The 16,303-nt window shown below is 39.2% G+C and overlaps 5 protein-coding genes across 5 annotated transcripts; 4 read left to right on the top strand and 1 right to left on the bottom strand.

The window, feature by feature from the left end:
• The first annotated feature begins 403 nt into the window (after positions 1-403).
• LOC113545756 (gamma-crystallin M2) lies at positions 404-1,230 on the top strand. Its single transcript, XM_026945302.3, has 3 exons — positions 404-452; positions 539-784; positions 886-1,230. Exons 1-3 carry the CDS (start codon positions 438-440, stop codon positions 1,159-1,161), a joined length of 537 nt encoding a protein of 178 aa, XP_026801103.2. The 5' UTR covers positions 404-437; the 3' UTR covers positions 1,162-1,230.
• Positions 1,231-3,981: 2,751 nt separating this feature from the next.
• LOC113545757 (gamma-crystallin M2-like) lies at positions 3,982-4,831 on the top strand. Its single transcript, XM_026945303.3, has 3 exons — positions 3,982-4,061; positions 4,149-4,394; positions 4,502-4,831. Exons 1-3 carry the CDS (start codon positions 4,047-4,049, stop codon positions 4,775-4,777), a joined length of 537 nt encoding a protein of 178 aa, XP_026801104.3. The 5' UTR covers positions 3,982-4,046; the 3' UTR covers positions 4,778-4,831.
• Positions 4,832-8,745: 3,914 nt separating this feature from the next.
• LOC113545760 (gamma-crystallin M2-like) lies at positions 8,746-9,817 on the top strand. Its single transcript, XM_026945305.3, has 3 exons — positions 8,746-8,809; positions 9,124-9,369; positions 9,478-9,817. The coding sequence occupies exons 1-3, from the start codon at positions 8,756-8,758 to the stop codon at positions 9,751-9,753; spliced, it is 576 nt and encodes a 191-aa protein (XP_026801106.3). The 5' UTR covers positions 8,746-8,755; the 3' UTR covers positions 9,754-9,817.
• A 2,980-nt stretch (positions 9,818-12,797) lies between these two features.
• On the top strand, positions 12,798-13,660 carry LOC113545758 (gamma-crystallin M2). The gene is made up of 3 exons (XM_026945304.3): positions 12,798-12,860; positions 12,977-13,222; positions 13,321-13,660. The coding sequence occupies exons 1-3, from the start codon at positions 12,846-12,848 to the stop codon at positions 13,594-13,596; spliced, it is 537 nt and encodes a 178-aa protein (XP_026801105.1). The 5' UTR covers positions 12,798-12,845; the 3' UTR covers positions 13,597-13,660.
• A 1,461-nt stretch (positions 13,661-15,121) lies between these two features.
• LOC113545772 (gamma-crystallin M2-like) lies at positions 15,122-15,910 on the bottom strand. Its single transcript, XM_026945353.3, has 3 exons — positions 15,862-15,910; positions 15,532-15,777; positions 15,122-15,422 (listed from the first exon to the last, which is right to left on the bottom strand). The coding sequence occupies exons 1-3, from the start codon at positions 15,874-15,876 to the stop codon at positions 15,147-15,149; spliced, it is 537 nt and encodes a 178-aa protein (XP_026801154.3). The 5' UTR covers positions 15,877-15,910; the 3' UTR covers positions 15,122-15,146.
• Between the last annotated feature and the right edge of the window lie 393 nt (positions 15,911-16,303).

The raw sequence follows: 16,303 nt of genomic DNA, 5'->3' as shown, positions 1-16,303 counted from the left end.
TCAATTAATATTTTACAATTTAACGCCGGATAAATTACTGTAAAACAATAGGACTTGTTTGCTTTTTCCAGAAGCTTACCATTATTATTATTACCATAATAGTTCACAGTTTATTCATGTTAACTTTCCACACAGAAAATTACTGCAATTTAACAGATTTCTACTGCCACCTCTGCTGCCAGACTTTTAACCATTTTTTTTTTTTTTTTTTACAGGATTTCTTTAACAGTATATATTTAATATTTTGGAAAAATAACAGCTTTCTATTGGTCATTCAGCTTTCTGTGGACTAACATTGTGCTGTGTTGCTTGCTCAGGAGTTTTCACAATAGACTTTCATATTCTTTGGTCCTAGTCTGGTATAAATACACAGGTGAAAACAGGCAGGATGTCAGTTCACCAGTTGGAAACAGCCTGAACAAACCAAACCAGTCATCATGACTATGGGGAAGGTAACAGTATATTAGTAAATGTACAATGCTACCGTGTTTGCTTGGACAAATTGCGTAACTCATTGTGATCCTCATCATCCAAACAGGTAATCTTCTATGAGGACAGGAACTTCATGGGGCGCTCCTATGAGTGCACCGGTGATTGTTCCGATATGCACACTTACATGAGCCGCTGCCACTCCTGCAGGGTGGAGAGCGGCTGCTGGATGGTCTACGACCGCACCAACTTCATGGGAAACCAGTATTTCATGAGGAGGGGCGAGTACGCTGACTACATGAACATGTGGGGCTGGGGCAACAACTGCATCAGGTCCTGCCGCATGATCCCCATGGTATGTTATTAGATTTGCAATAGTTTTAAAAAGTATGTCCTAATGAGGTTTTTCTGTTACAAGTTACATTTAATGAATGGCATTGCTTTCTTCAAATACAGTACAGAGGATCGTACAGAATGAGGGTCTATGAGAGGGACAACTTCATGGGTCAGATGATGGAGATGAGGGATGACTGCGATTCCTTCATGGATCGCTACCACTGGTCCAACGGCTGCATGTCCTGCCATGTGATGGACGGCCACTGGCTCATGTATGAGCATCCCCACTACAGAGGCAGGATGTGGTACTTCAGGCCTGGAGAGTACAGGAACTTCAGGGACTATGGTGGCATGAGGTTCATGAGCATGAGGCGCATCATGGACTCCTGGTACTAGCTAAAATGTGTATTAAAATGACAATAAACGCATTTGGAGAAAACTCAATAAAACTGACGTGTATCTTTTCTCCTATACATTTCTTTCTTTCTTAGCTAACATATTATCAGAATTGTGAACCTACTATTTTTCTCTTTGTTTTAACAACAAGAAAAAAAGCAATGTAGCGGCAATGCAGAAATGTTTGATCGTCTTACTAAAAGGGCCTAGAGCTGAGCCAAAGAGAAGAGTACGATATCTTCATTTTTAAAAAATTATTAAATTGCAGGTAAAAAAAAAAAATGAAGATCCAGGTAAATTCCAGTAAAAACCAATTAGGACCTTCAAAATAGTTCCTCTTGCCCTAATCACATCATCACTTCAATAGATTTATGCTGCCTTCACAAATCCAGTAAGCTGTCTAGACATCCAGTGTGCTGCTCTGAATGTATTTCACAGTGTGGCTTTCCATTCATCATCTGATCGCAGCCTGCCCAGCCAGACCTTCACGCTGAGAATGAGTGTTACAGCTTTTGACTGCGAAAGACCATGTGTCTGTGTTGTTCCTTGAAGCTTTTTAGGTTCACAGAGCTTAAGAATAAAGCTAACTGGCAGCAATTGCATGTTAAGGGCAGCTCCCTATACTGAACTTAACAAGAACCTGGTATCAGTAGAACAAACTTGTGGTGCAAATATGCTTCATTTGCAGGAGATATAGTGTATTGCAGTTAGTAATGATTTGACCGTTAGAACTATCTGACATACAGTATGCTTAAAAAAACTCTGATATATCATATTAACTAACACCATGTTCAGTTCAAGATTCAGGATTTTTTCTTTGTCACATACACAATTATACACAGTGTATAACTTGCGGTGAGATGGAAACCTGGCCTACTCCTCTTTAGACTGTGGATTAAATACTAAATTAAAGATGAAATTTAAAAATCAGAAATGAATAAGAAATAAGAAATAAGATAAGAAATAAGAAATAAGAAATATATGTGCAGGAATGTGCAAAAGGGATGTACAAAATATGCAGTATGTTACGTGTAGTAACAATACAAAATGCAAAGTGCAGTGTGTGGAGCGTCAATGGAGTGCAAGTGACTGTAGAAACCTTGTGGAGTCCTAAGGGGTCTGTATGGTGGACATGTCCGTGTCGAGGAGTCTGATGGCCTGAGGGAAGAAACTCCTCCTGAGTTTTAGCCATCAGACTGTGGAAACGCCTGCCTGATTGCAGCAGGCTAAACAGACAGTTACCGGGGTGGGTGGAGTCCCTAATGATCTTAGCAGCTCTTGTACTGCATCGTCTGGTGTAGATGTCATGCAGCGAGGGGAGAGCAGACCCGGAGATGCACTTAGCTTAGTTGAAGTGTATAACAAAAGCTATATTCAGCATCAGATACCATTTGCAAATTCAGGCATCATACTTGTCTCAGATACAGCTTCATTCCAATGCTCAGATATGTTAGAGATTCAGAAACAGTACACTCATGAGGTCTGTCATGTGCAATGTGCCACTAGCGCTCTCCTTAATAAAGCTCTCATGAACACAATTATGGCAAGTTGTTCTTTCTTTAAAGTATCATTAGTTTTATCTACCAAAAAAAACAGACAAATCTGTCTTCTTTACCTCACTGACAAATCATATCATTTTGTGGATAACAAATAATAATTTCAGTGTCTTCTTTTGTTTTTGAATTGTCTACATCAGCAAGTACCTCCAGGAATTCAGTACCATTTCCTTTATTTTGAGAGTCATCATTCACTTTACGGCTGTGAAAAAAAATGCTCTCTCACAAGATTTTTTTTTTGATAGTGCTGTATGTTTTCTTAAAATCCTGTTGCATTTGATATTGGTTTCTTTTTGCCAGATTTAAATAGTCTGATATTTGTCCATGCAGATACTCGTCCAAGATCCAACGCAAAGCCAAGTTATGGAAATGGCTTCATGCTGCCATGCCCAAATTATACCTTTGGTTTAAAGTCTGAGAATGCTAAACTGATCGTAACATAGAATTGTATGCAAAGAAAATGTCCTCATTTTGGGCTCTTTTTAGCACCAAGAAATGCTCATGATATAGATTAAACTACTCAAGGTTGTGTAAGTATACAGTTACAATGTCATTTTGGGGGGAATTAGCTACTGTCAATCAAGAATCACTTCACAAATAAATGTAAGTAGAGACTTAATTTTTCCTTATTTAATTTCGATATTTTTCCACTCTTCGATGATTACAATAATGAGTCATAATGGTAATGACTATAATAACTACCAGGAACTCTGAGTACCCAAAGTTAGGCTGGTAAATTTACGAGACTGAACTCCAGTTTAAATGTTATTCCCATTTATTCCCATTAAGAGAAATATGTCAGCACATAGAATGCTTGGAATCAAAGCCAATAATGAACTTGCGAGAAATTGAAAGACATAATGGTAAGATTTTGAGAAATTTGTGAAAAACCATTAAACCTTAATAAAGGTACTACACAGAAGGAACATTTGTAATGACACTGCAAAAATACTGTAGGTCATTGACACTACTCAGTGAGAAAAAGCAATTATAAAAGAGCAAAAAAAAAAAAAAAAAACAACTGACAGAGCAATGAAGTAACAAAAGTAGATATGGTAAATGATGATTATGAAAACAAGTGAAAAGTCCTATAGATAAGCTATATTACAAAAGAGACGATTCTAAAGTCTTCTGGAGACCATCACACTGAAATATAGCAGAAGCTCTTCAGCTCTGTATGGCCCCAATGTTCTCTCTTGCTTGCTCAGGAATTTGCACAATAGAGGTCCCATATTCTTTAGTCCTGGTCAGGTATAAATACAAGGGTTAAAGCAGGCAGGATGTCAGTTCACCAGTTGGAAACAGCCTGAACAAACCAAACCAGTCATCATGACTATGGGGAAGGTAACAGTATATTAGTAAATGTACAATGCTACCGTGTTTGCTTGGACAAATTTGCCTAACTCATTGTGATCCTCATCCTCCAAACAGGTTATCTTCTATGAGGACAGGAACTTCATGGGGCGCTCTTATGAGTGCACTGGTGATTGTTCCGATATGCACAGTTACATGAGCCGCTGCCACTCCTGCAGGGTGGAGAGCGGCTGCTGGATGGTCTACGACCGCACCAACTTCATGGGAAACCAGTATTTCATGAGGAGGGGCGAGTACGCTGACTACATGAACATGTGGGGCTGGGGCAACAACTACATCAGGTCCTGCCGCATGATCCCTATGGTAGGTTATTAGAACTGCAATATAGTTTCAGAATGTTTGGAACAGGTATGTACTACTAATTTCTTTCATACAGTAATGCTCATTAAATTTGTTCTCTTCCCAAACAGTACAGAGGATCGTACAGAATGAGGGTCTATGAGAGGGACAACTTCATGGGTCAGATGATGGAGATGAGGGATGACTGTGATTCCTTCACGGATCGCTACCACTGGTCCAACGGCTGCATGTCCTGCCATGTGATGGACGGCCACTGGCTCATGTATGAGCATCCCCACTACAGAGGCAGGATGTGGTACTTCAGGCCTGGAGAGTACAGGAACTTCAGGGACTACGGTGGCATGAGGTTCATGAGCATGAGGCGCATCATGGACTCCTGGTATTAAAAGCAAACTGAGCTAAAGTGTCAAACACATTTTAAATAAAATCAATAAATTCAATGAAGTGTTTTCTTTTCTTCCTCCCCAGACACCAACTCCAAAATGTATTACAACTAATAATTTTGCATAGTTGATCAGAATTCAATCTAAAACTGATTCACATTTTCAAAGCACCTCACTCATAGTAACACCAGTTCACCCTCAAAGCATAGCAAAAAAAAAAGGAACTTTAAGAAACAAAATTGAAAATATCTATTGAATCCAAATTGTAACAGTTGCAGACTAAAACATTTTCAGAAAATTTGTAAAATAAATATACATAAAAAGGTTAAAAGAAAATTAAACTTTTTTTTTTAAATTTTTTGTAACTTAACAAGTAAAAATGTCTCTTTCGCACTAAATAATTTAAGATTTTCTTTCCGTTTTTAAACTGACATTTCAGGAAATATATGAAATTATTAACATGAAAACCTGTTAATGTAAAAAAAAAATCATTATTTGTGAAATAAACCCTTATATTACATACAATCATAACATTTCTTAATTTGACATGTTCTTCTCAAAACAGGCTTGCAACTGATAGAGGATATAATCCTGACCCAGAATCCCATGTCTCCAGCTGAATTTTGATTATGTTTCAGCATTTCACTAGGTGATTGAAATTCTGAAAATGTTTAACTCTTTTTACCAGAGGCCAAAAAATGGAAATTTCACCTGTTTTGGGGTGTCCATGTTCAGAACTGAATTTATTTATTTATTGATGTTACACTCCACAGTAGTGGTTAATGGCTGTTACGTCCCGTAATATCGAAACCCTTTTCGAGTTTTGTTGCAATTATGATTTATTAGCTTACCTTGAGTTATTTCTGATCGCTCCCTTTACTTTACATGTTGTATTTACTCGCCTCTGATTTGACTCTGGCTGTTTGCCCGATTGTGCTGTGATTTGATTCCCTTTGTCTCTAAGAGTTGATGGTTGGATGTATCTCTTGACTCATAGTGTTGAGACTAGGTTAGTATGTCACGTGACCTACACAAAGCAACATGTAGAATATCGCTTGTATAAAAACACTAGGATAGGAGCGAGAGCTAATGTTTGTATTTATGTTTTGTTATTGAGCGTAGTTAGTTGGCGTTTACGCCGAAGATTTGTTTTGTTTTCTTTTTCTTTGTTTAGATTTTTAGCGTTGAATTGGTTGCAGTTAGTATTTGTTTGTTTTATTAATTTCTTTGCTTTCGGCTCCGCTCACATCTCACACTGTTGAGTTTTTTTCAATGTATATAATTTGTAAATATCATCTCCCTTACTCTTTGACGTTTCTATCGTCACTGTAAATATGAAAAGCAATCGAGTGTTTTGATGGATATAATTCCTCACTAAAGTTTTTCTGATAAGCATTCTTGGTTTCTGTTTGATTCATTACTCCACACATCTCATTCCTTTGGTAACATACAGCCTCCCCAATTCTAAAAACATCTTTAATTCTTTTTCATTAATTTATTCTTTGTGTTGACTTCCTACATCCCTAGGCGCTAATTTTGCCAACAACAACAGCCAAATAGGAAGATGTAACAATGGCTTATATGAAAGTAGACACTCAAGGCTTTGAGAATATGTAGTTTTGTATAAGTATTTCATTTTTACCTAGCCTACTGGTTAAAACTTTATAATTTTATTGTGGCAGTTGTATACAGCGTTTTACTATCAAAAAAGCTTTAGTTGTGCTGTTCATTTTATTGCTGTAACAATGTAATTTTGGAGGAGTGTGAATTGTTTGCCCAATTCTGCTCACACCCCTATTCTTTCCCATTGCCCTGCTCATAAGCAGCTGAATACAGAGTCACAATACTCTACATACAGAAACCCAACAGTGTCCTGACTAATCTTAGAACAGCCTTGCAGCTTTAAAATAATTCATTTGCTTATACTGATTGAAAGTGTCTGATAAGTTGAGATTATATGTATGTAGTCTGATCAGCCATAACATTAAAACCACTGACAGGTGAAGTGAATAACATTGATTATCTCTTTACAATGGAACCTGTCAAGGAGTGGGATATATTAGGCAGCAAGTGAACAGTCAGTTCTCGAGGTGTGTGTTGCAAGCAGGAAAAATGGGCAAGCATAAGGATCTGAGCGACTTTGACAAGGGCCAAATTGTGATGGCTAGACTACTGGGTCAGAACATCTCCAATACGGCAGGCTTTGTGGGGTTTTCCTGGTGTGCCGTGGTTAGTGTCTACCAAAAGTGGTCCAAGAAGGACAACCGGTGAACCAGCAACAGGATTATGGGTGCCCAAGGCTCACTGATGCACATGGGGAGAGAAGGCTAGCCCGTCTGGTGCAATCCCACAGAAGAGCTACTGTAGCACAAATTGCTGAAAAAGTTAATGCTGGCTATGATAGAAAGGTGTCAGAACACACAGTGCAACGCATCTTGCTGCTTATGGGGCTGCGTAGTCGCAGACCGGTCCGAGTGCCCATGCTGACCCCTGTCTACTGCCAAAAGAGCCTACAAGGGGCACGTGGGCATCAGAACTGCACCATGGAGCAATGGAAGAAGGTGGCCTGGTCTGATGAATCATGTTTTCTTTTACATCATATAGACAGCTGGGTGCATGTGCGTCGCATACCCGCAGAAGAGATGGCACCAGGATGAACTATGGGAAGAAGGCAAGCCAGCGGAGGCAGTGTGATGCTCTGGGCAACGCTCTGCTGGGAAACCTTGGGTCCTGATATTCATGTGGATGTTACTTTGACATGTAACACCTACCTAAACATTGTTGCAGACCAAGAACACCCCTTCATGGCAACGGACTTTCCTATTGGGAGTGGCCTCTTTCAGCAAGATAATTCACACTGCCACACTGCAAAAATTGTTCAGGAATGATTTGAGGAACATGACAAAGAATTTAAGGTGTTGACTTGGTTTCCATATTCCTCAGATCTCAATCTGATTGAGCATCTGTGGGACGTGCTGGACAAACAAGTCCGATCCATGGAGGGTCCACCTCGCAACTTACAGGACATAAAGGATCTGCTGCTATTGTCTTGGTGCAAGATACCACAGCACACCTTCAGAGGTCTTGCGGAGTCCATGCCTCAACGAGTCAGAGCTGTTTTGAGGGCACAATGGGGACCTACACAATATTAAGTTTTGTGGTTTTAATGTTATAGCTGATCAGTGTATCTATACACTGTATATATATTCAAATTTCCAGATATTTTTCCATTTGCCTTGTCATCAAAAATAGAAAATCCTAAATATTAAAAATTTTGGTTCATTATGAGAGCACACAACATAAACTGTGGGGAAAATCCATTAATTAACTTGACCTCTGTTGAATTTTTCAGAGACATGGAAGAAAAAAAATGTAGAGTTGATAAAAAGGGTTTCAATCTTAACAATTCTACAACAGAAAGAAAACAGCAGGAATGAATCTGCCAAAATTTGAAAATTACATAACTTAAGCTACTAAATGGACAGCATTTGTTATAAAGTAACAGTATAACCTACTGATGATGACACTAAAACATTACATTACACTTTCTAAAGGGAACAACAAGGATGCAACTCTGAAACAAACTGAAACAGAACATTCATGACTGTCTTTTGTCTTTCAGGCTTTAACACTGTCAAATTCAATTGTTAAATGGCTCATTTGGCCATTCCAAGAACAAAAGTATTTCTCTACAAATGGCAGAAGATTAACAGAACTTAGGGTAAAATAGAAATTGTATGTTTAACCAATATCAGGGGAAAAACATAAGAAAAATATTAAAACAAGTACTTACGGTGGTGTATTATCAAAGGTAACAATTCAAACAAGTCCGCTGGAGAGCATCCCATGGAAATCTAACAAAATCCTTTCACGTTTCAATGTGTCTGTTTTGCTCTGTTGCAGGTTCGTGAAGTTTCACAATAGGAGTGTTATGTTCTTTAGTCCTGGTCAGGTATAAATACAAGTGTTAAAGCAGAGAGGATGTCAGTTCACCAGCTTGAACAAACCAAACCAGTCATCATGACTTTGGGCAAGGTAATCATCAAAAATGGAACATTTGTTTAATATACAGTGTGTCCCAAAAATCTCCATACATAGGGGACTATGTGTGCCAGCACCACTTCGTGGATGTTTGTGGACGTCAACTTCCCGCTTGGTCCGCAATACTTCCAGTCTTTTTGAATTTTAATTTTAGGCTATCTGAGAAAAAAACTAAATATGAAAATTTTTGGAAGATATTTTGCTAAAATGTGTAAATTTCCCCTACGTATGAAGACTTTTGAGACACCCTGTAATATATGATCTGTTATTTTTTTAAATGCCCATTGTGATCCTCATCCTCCAAACAGGTTATCTTCTATGAGGACAGGAACTTCATGGGGCGCTCCTATGAGTGCACTGGTGATTGTTCCGATATGCACTCTTACATGAGCCGCTGCCAATCCTGCAGGGTGGAGAGCGGCTGCTGGATGGTCTACGACCGCACCAACTTCATGGGAAACCAGTATTTCATGAGGAGGGGCGAGTACGCTGACTACATGAGCATGTGGGGCTGGGGCAACAACTGCATCAGGTCCTGCCGCATGATCCCCATGGTACAGTATTAGATCTGTAATAGTAGTTTCAGAAAGTTTGGAACGTGGATGTAATACTGACTTCTTTTCCAAAGTAATGATTACTAAATATGTTCTCATCCTATACAGTATAGAGGATCCTACAGAATGAAGATCTATGAGAGGGACAACTTCATGGGTCAGATGACGGAGGTGACGGATGACTGTGATTCCTTCATGGATCGCTACCACTGGTCCAACGGCTTCATGTCCTGCCATGTGATGGACGGCCACTGGCTCATGTATGAGTATCCTCACTACAGAGGCAGGATGTGGTACTTCAGGCCTGGAGAGTACAGGAACTTCAGGGACTACGGTGGCATGAGGTTCACGAGCATGAGGCGCATCATGGACTCCTGGTATTAGAAGCAAACAGAGATGAAGCGACGAACACGTTTTGAATAAAATCCACAAATTCAGTGAAATGTATGATTTCTGTCTTCCCACATTCCCACATGAAAATATATTTGTCAAATCCTGCATACAAATGAAATCAAAATATTTCAAAATGCTTTAAACCACACATAGCAGAACATTTCATTAATTTGGAAAGAAAGATTTATTCCCTAAAGAGCTAATGAAAAAAATTAAGAAGCCATTCCAAGCAGCTGTGAGTTAAAGGATTTGCTTAAGGGCTCAATAAGGGGGGTCAAGAATTAGTTGCCAATTAACCCTTTAAGTTGAGAAATAAGTTCTAAATCTTTCCAAGGCAGTCAGTTGCACTTCTAATGCTGGGGAACCAATATTGTGTGCCCTGTATCATTTTCTCTCATTCAGCTGAAGCAACAGGGCTAGAATTGAGATGCACTGCTCTGTTACACTGTTTTAGGTATTTTTTCCTGTTTTGTTTGTACTTGCTCTGGTAACACACTAGATGTTCATTAGACCAATTCTTAGTACAAATAAGAATACCATTAACTCCTATTATATGTAAGATAATAGAGCCAAAGATGGTTGAACATAAGTGTGCGGTCTCTATATTGTGGTTATTCAATAAAGAACTGTCAGGGCCTGTGGCTGCAGACAGAATGCCAACATTGAAGTTAAATCCATTCTCATGAACACTGTGAAAGACTGACAGTGTGAGACTGACACTTTGGAATATCCATAGTCTTAGCTTCATACTGGAACAAGATCAGTAGCTGAGCTGAAAGTGACACAGGATCAGAGACTGAGACAGAGCCAACAATAGGAACCAGAACAAAGATAGAAGCTGACCCAACAGTGACTGAGGGAAATACAGGGTCAGAGACCATGACCAAGCCAGGCAGATGCCAAGACAAAAAAATTAGGAACAGAGACAGAGGACGAATGAAAAGCAGGAAAACACGGACTGAGACTGGGAGTGGAACAGGAACAGATGTTAAGCTAGGAGCAAGAGAAAAGACCCAACAACAATGAGAGAAACAAAGACAGTGACAGAGCCAGTAGAAGAAGTGGAGTCATTAGCAATGCTTTGAGGAGTTACTGACAGAGCCAGAGGCATTATATCTTATAAGCTGTGACTCATGACAGGGCCATATGGATGTGAAGGTGAACTTACCAAGGAAACACTCCAAATGATCCTTGCCTAAGATGGGGGATGAAGTAAAATTTGTAAGAATCATGTTTCTTACCTTATCAGTTAGGTCTTGGACCCGAAAGATGATCTCCCCCACAGGCGAAGATAATTACAATGATCAAAGTCACAGGTCTTGAGACAGAGGCTGGTCGGACTATAAAATATGTACTGCAGAGTAGGGTTTTCAGAGGCCATTTGATGATTGTGGTTCTCTGAGGTGGTAGGGACATCATGATTTCTGAAAGATGACAGCAGAAAAAGGTTCCTGGAGGCAACAATGGAGTTCTTGGAAACTATAGAATGTAGCAGAGCCTATATCAGGTGCCCCAAGGTAATGGTCTTTTAAGCACAATCTCCTATTAGAACTGCTTAAAAATAAAAACATATAGAATGTCTGTGAAACTTTCCACAGTCTCTGTCTCAGTATTCTGCTCCCAAGGAAGGGAAGGTGCTTATTCCCAAACCCCCCTAGTATGCTAGTATGCCACTTTGCTTGTGATCTTAAATACTTATTACAAACTACGTCTCATTTTTAATATAAATGATCAATGACTAAGGTGAAAAGATAAATAATAAAATGGTAGGGGCAGTGCAATTCTGGCTGAAACCAAGCAAATTTAAAGAGGAACACTTTTCCCATTCAGACTTCCTGGAAGGGCACACCTTTGATTAATGCCCATGAGGAGGTGATGCTCCTTGTAAATTGGAAGGTCACAGTGTCTGGTTCACCTATAGGCCATTGTGATGATATCCATCAATCAGGAAGACAGTCTCTGTTTAGACAGATGAGCTCCCTGTGTCTTTCCTTCAGATGAACAGTTACAGCCACTGTCTTCCACATAGTACTGTAGTGCACTTACTGGTCACAACAAGAATGTACACCCTCAGGGAAGGCTATGAGAACAATAGATTGGTTGACAAAAGTAGGTTTTAATTTTGGCAGGGAGAGATCCAACTCTGCTCTTCACCATAAAAAACGCAAAGAAAAAAAAAACACCAAATTATTTTTGGCTATCCCAGGACACTTATTCACTTATCCACAATAAGCTCATAATGAACATCCTTTCAACACATTTAGCACTGTTTGCATTTACTCTTCTACACCCGTATATTGTAATGATTTATATTTCCCCTGTCTGGTGTCACCCAGGAGAGGACGAGTTCGCTTTTGAGTCTAAGGCTCTCAAGGTTTCTTCCTCTTATTATTTCATGGAGTTTTTCATTGCCACTGTTGCCTCTGGCTTGCTCAATATAAATCTAAATCTACATCTGGAATTCTGTAAAGCTGTTTTTTTTTTTTTTTTTTTTTTTTACAATGTATGTTGTTAAAATAAATAAATAAATAAATACAAATAAAATCGAATTGAATAGACAGTTATATAGAGAGAGATAATATAGACAGAGGCAGCTCCACTACTGTACTAGATTTTCTAGGTGGCATTTAGGTGATATTTACTGTCTAAATTAATGTAACATATAGATAAACTATGACTTGAAAGATCTTTGTTAAATACACATACAAAATCTAATCAGCCCTGCATAGCTCAGACAGGGTTGGGTGGTTTCGCAATCGATTGCTTAGGGCAAGATATTGTTCACATCCAAAAACGATCAAAAAATTTAAATGGCTCAGGTAGGTACTGTATATAGGATACAATGCCTGAAGAATTAGAAAAAAGTGTCATTGTGTTAGCTGTGTGAAAAATTCTAAAGACTTCTGGAGACTGGGCAACTTTCAGCTTTCCATGGGACACTGTGCTGTGTTGCTTAGTCAGTCTTTTTTCCACAATAGGAGGCACATAGTCTTTAGTCCTGGTCAGGTATAAATGCAAGGGTTAAACCAGACAGATGGCAGTTCACCAGCTGGAAGCAGCCTGGACAAACCAAACCAGCCATCATGACCATGGGAAAGGTAACCAATAAAGAGTAATACATTTGTTTAATGTAAAATGAAGGCAATAATATAAAAAATCTTATTTTTGTTGAACAAATTTGCACAGCTCATTTTGAAACTCATCCTCCAAACAGGTTATCTTCTATGAGGACAGGAACTTCATGGGGCGCTCCTATGAGTGCACTGGTGATTGTTCCGATATGCACAGTTACATGAGCCGCTGCCACTCCTGCAGGGTGGAGAGCGGCTGCTGGATGGTCTACGACCGCACCAACTTCATGGGAAACCAGTATTTCATGAGGAGGGGCGAGTACGCTGACTACATGAACATGTGGGGCTGGGGCAACAACTACATCAGGTCCTGCCGCATGATCCCCATGGTATGGTTATTTGTAAATTTGTAAAAATATTTGTATGTCCTCAATAGATTTTTCCCCTAAAATTGACAATTGAGTGGCACTTTCCTCTTCCCAAACAGTACAGAGGATCCTATAGAATGAGGGTCTATGAGAGAGACAACTTCATGGGTCAGATGATGGAGGTGACGGATGACTGTGATTCCTTCATGGATCGCTACCACTGGTCCAACGGCTGCATGTCCTGCCATGTGATGGACGGCCACTGGCTCATGTACGAGTATCCCCGCTATGGTGGCAGGATGTGGTACTTCAGGCCTGGAGAGTACAGGAGCTTCAGGGACTACGGTGGCATGAGGTTCATGAGCATGAGGCGCATCATGGACTCCTGGTATTAAAAAAATAATAATTTCATTGATGTCACAACCAGCAAATTTTTAATAAAATGTGCAATCATTACTACATCAGTTGTTTTATTGTTCCTTCTCAAATAAATGAGTACAATAAGCTTTTCTTTAAGCCTTAAACATAAGTGGGTATGCTACTAGAGATGATCTACAGAAGGGTGACAGGAAAACAGGACAGGAAAACCAAATGGCTGTTATGCTGTAGGGGGACACTTCTTATTTTGCTAGCATGCTTTGGCTCCACTTGCCCCTTAGAGGGAAATCACTGCAAATCAATACAAAGTTCTTATGATTCATCACCTTTATCCTATAATGAAACATTTCTATCCTGATGGGTATGTCTCATCCACTGCAACCCTACCCCCATCCACAGGGCACAAGGGATCACTTGTGGAAGAACAGTGTTCATCCCTCTATTATAGTTCCAGAGACTTGTAGAATCTGTGCCAAGGCACGCTGAAGCTGTTATTGCAGCTTGTGATGTCACAACACCTTACTAAGACAAATTATGTTGGCTTCATCTGTCTGAACACTCTTCCAAAAATTCTTTGGTTGTCCCTCTGGGGGAACCCTTAAAGGTTCTGTGTAGACCTCTACCACAGAATGTTTCTGCGTTAAAAGGTTTCAACCTTTTCTTGGAAGCTAACAATCAAGGAACCCATAAAGAATCCTTGAAGCCTCCTTTTGCTAAGAGTATGTATGTACGTGTGAACTAACCACCTAAATTTGTGCTGCTATAGATGTCCATCTATCTAGCACCATAAGAAGTAGGGTTAGCTACCAAAAACATCTGATAGGGTTGACTGTCTAAATAACATGATGAGAGGGGTATGGTACAAGTGCAGAATGTATTATTTATATAGCAAAACATTACAAAATATTGTAGCCAATGGTTCAATACCAAAAGGGCAAACAATCAACCAAATCAAGGAGCATCAGGCAAACAGCGAAAACTTAAAAACAATCCAGAAGTATCAAAATCATCAATGGAGTTTTCAAATACAAGGCTTCTTGAACTGCAATTAAATGAAAAAATTCACAAAGATAAACAGAAATCCAGAGGCATAAATGATGTCTTGAATAAATAAGGAAGTAATATGAAACAAGTGACCCGGTTAAGAGCATTGGTATTCAGTTAACGGGGACCTCTGGTGGTGTGGAGTGGAACTGCTAAATACTACTTCCGTTTTCAGATTAATTTCTTTAATAGTGTAGGCTTGAATACATATTAACTTGTGCAAATGAATACAACTGAAATATATTATAGTTCACAAATTAAATGTTTCTTTGCTGGATTTTGCATGAATTTCCACTAATCATTTTTGTTGGAAAAAGTCAGTTAGATTTCTGGGTGTATTATGTATTGCTAGAAACTAATTAAACACCCACAAATACTATTGTATAAATTTTTTATACATATTTTCACAGTGTGTTTTATTTTTGTGAAAAAAACTCAAACACTCAAATACTGATTCTGTAATTATTGATTTATTCAAAAACTTTATCAGTGAAAAAGTTTTTTTTTTTTTTTTTTTTTTTTTTTAATACCAAGAGTCCATGATGCGCCTCATGCTCATGAACCTCATGCCACCGTAGTCCCTGAAGTTCCTGTACTCTCCAGGCCTGAAGTACCACATCCTGCCTCTGTAGTGGGGATGCTCATACATGAGCCAGTGGCCGTCCATCACATGGCAGGACATGCAGCCGTTGGACCAGTGGTAGCGATCCATGAAGGAATCACAGTCATCCGTCACCTCCATCATCTGACCCATGAAGTTGTCTCTCTCATAGACCTTCATTCTGTAGGATCCTCTGTACTGTTTGGGAAGAGAACAAATTTAGTGATCATTACTGTGAGAAAAAAAAATCAGTAAGACATACATGTTCCAAACATTCTGAAACTATATTGAAGATCCATCACCATACCATGGGGATCATGCGGCAGGACCTGATGCAGTTGTTGCCCCAGCCCCACATGTTCATGTAGTCAGCGTACTCGCCCCTCCTCATGAAATACTGGTTTCCCATGAAGTTGGTGCGATCGTAGACCATCCAGCAGCCGCTCTCCACCCTGCAGGAGTGGCAGCGGCTCATGTAACTGTGCATATCGGAAAAATCACCGGTGCACTCATAGGAGCGCCCCATGAAATTCCTGTCCTCATAGAAGATAACCTGTTTGGGCAAGAATAAAAATTTTCAGAATTATTTAATATTATAATTAACTTGCCAGTAATTTTACATCAAACAAATATTTACCTTTCCCATTGTCATGACAACTGTTTAGTTTCCAACTGGTGAACTGACATCCTGCCTGCTTTAACCCTTGTATTTATACCAGGCCAGGATCACATGCTATGTGCCTCCTATTATGCAAACTCCTGACCAAGCAACAAAGCACAGAAGCCAGTCAGTAGCTAAAAACGTTTTGCTACATTGCTATGTGACATGGTTTTAGGAAAACAATACATTATACCTTTTTAGTTTTCTTTCTTCCTTCCAACATACCACAACCATTTTGATTTGTTACTTATATTAGAAGTGATATCCTCCAAACATCCAGGCATTTATTTTTCAAGTGCTGGGTGATCATTTTTTCACTACACTCCATCATTTGATTTTTAAAAAAAATGGAAGACAGAGACTCGGTATTTGAAATTATTTTAATTATTGCTGTGTTTCGCACATATTGTATGTGAAT

Source organism: Pangasianodon hypophthalmus, chromosome 28, assembly GCF_027358585.1.
Source record: "Pangasianodon hypophthalmus isolate fPanHyp1 chromosome 28, fPanHyp1.pri, whole genome shotgun sequence".
In the NCBI taxonomy this organism is placed as follows: Eukaryota; Metazoa; Chordata; class Actinopteri; order Siluriformes; family Pangasiidae; genus Pangasianodon; species Pangasianodon hypophthalmus.
The sequence above is the reverse complement of the archived record's forward strand: the minus strand, read 5'-3'. Positions and strand labels throughout refer to the sequence as shown.

Excerpts from the sequence above, each read along its gene's own strand:
- LOC113545756 (XM_026945302.3), top strand. Across the intron at positions 785-885 it reads CCTGCCGCATGATCCCCATG|TACAGAGGATCGTACAGAAT; the intron begins GTATGTTATTAG and ends CTTCAAATACAG.
- LOC113545757 (XM_026945303.3), top strand. Across the intron at positions 4,395-4,501 it reads CCTGCCGCATGATCCCTATG|TACAGAGGATCGTACAGAAT; the intron begins GTAGGTTATTAG and ends CTTCCCAAACAG.
- LOC113545760 (XM_026945305.3), top strand. The coding sequence starts at position 8,756 with ATGTCAGTTCACCAGCTTGAACAAACCAAACCAGTCATCATGACTTTG. Across the intron at positions 8,810-9,123 it reads TCATCATGACTTTGGGCAAG|GTTATCTTCTATGAGGACAG; the intron begins GTAATCATCAAA and ends TCCTCCAAACAG. Across the intron at positions 9,370-9,477 it reads CCTGCCGCATGATCCCCATG|TATAGAGGATCCTACAGAAT; the intron begins GTACAGTATTAG and ends CATCCTATACAG.
- LOC113545758 (XM_026945304.3), top strand. Across the intron at positions 13,223-13,320 it reads CCTGCCGCATGATCCCCATG|TACAGAGGATCCTATAGAAT; the intron begins GTATGGTTATTT and ends CTTCCCAAACAG.
- LOC113545772 (XM_026945353.3), bottom strand. Across the intron at positions 15,423-15,531 it reads CCTGCCGCATGATCCCCATG|TACAGAGGATCCTACAGAAT; the intron begins GTATGGTGATGG and ends CTTCCCAAACAG.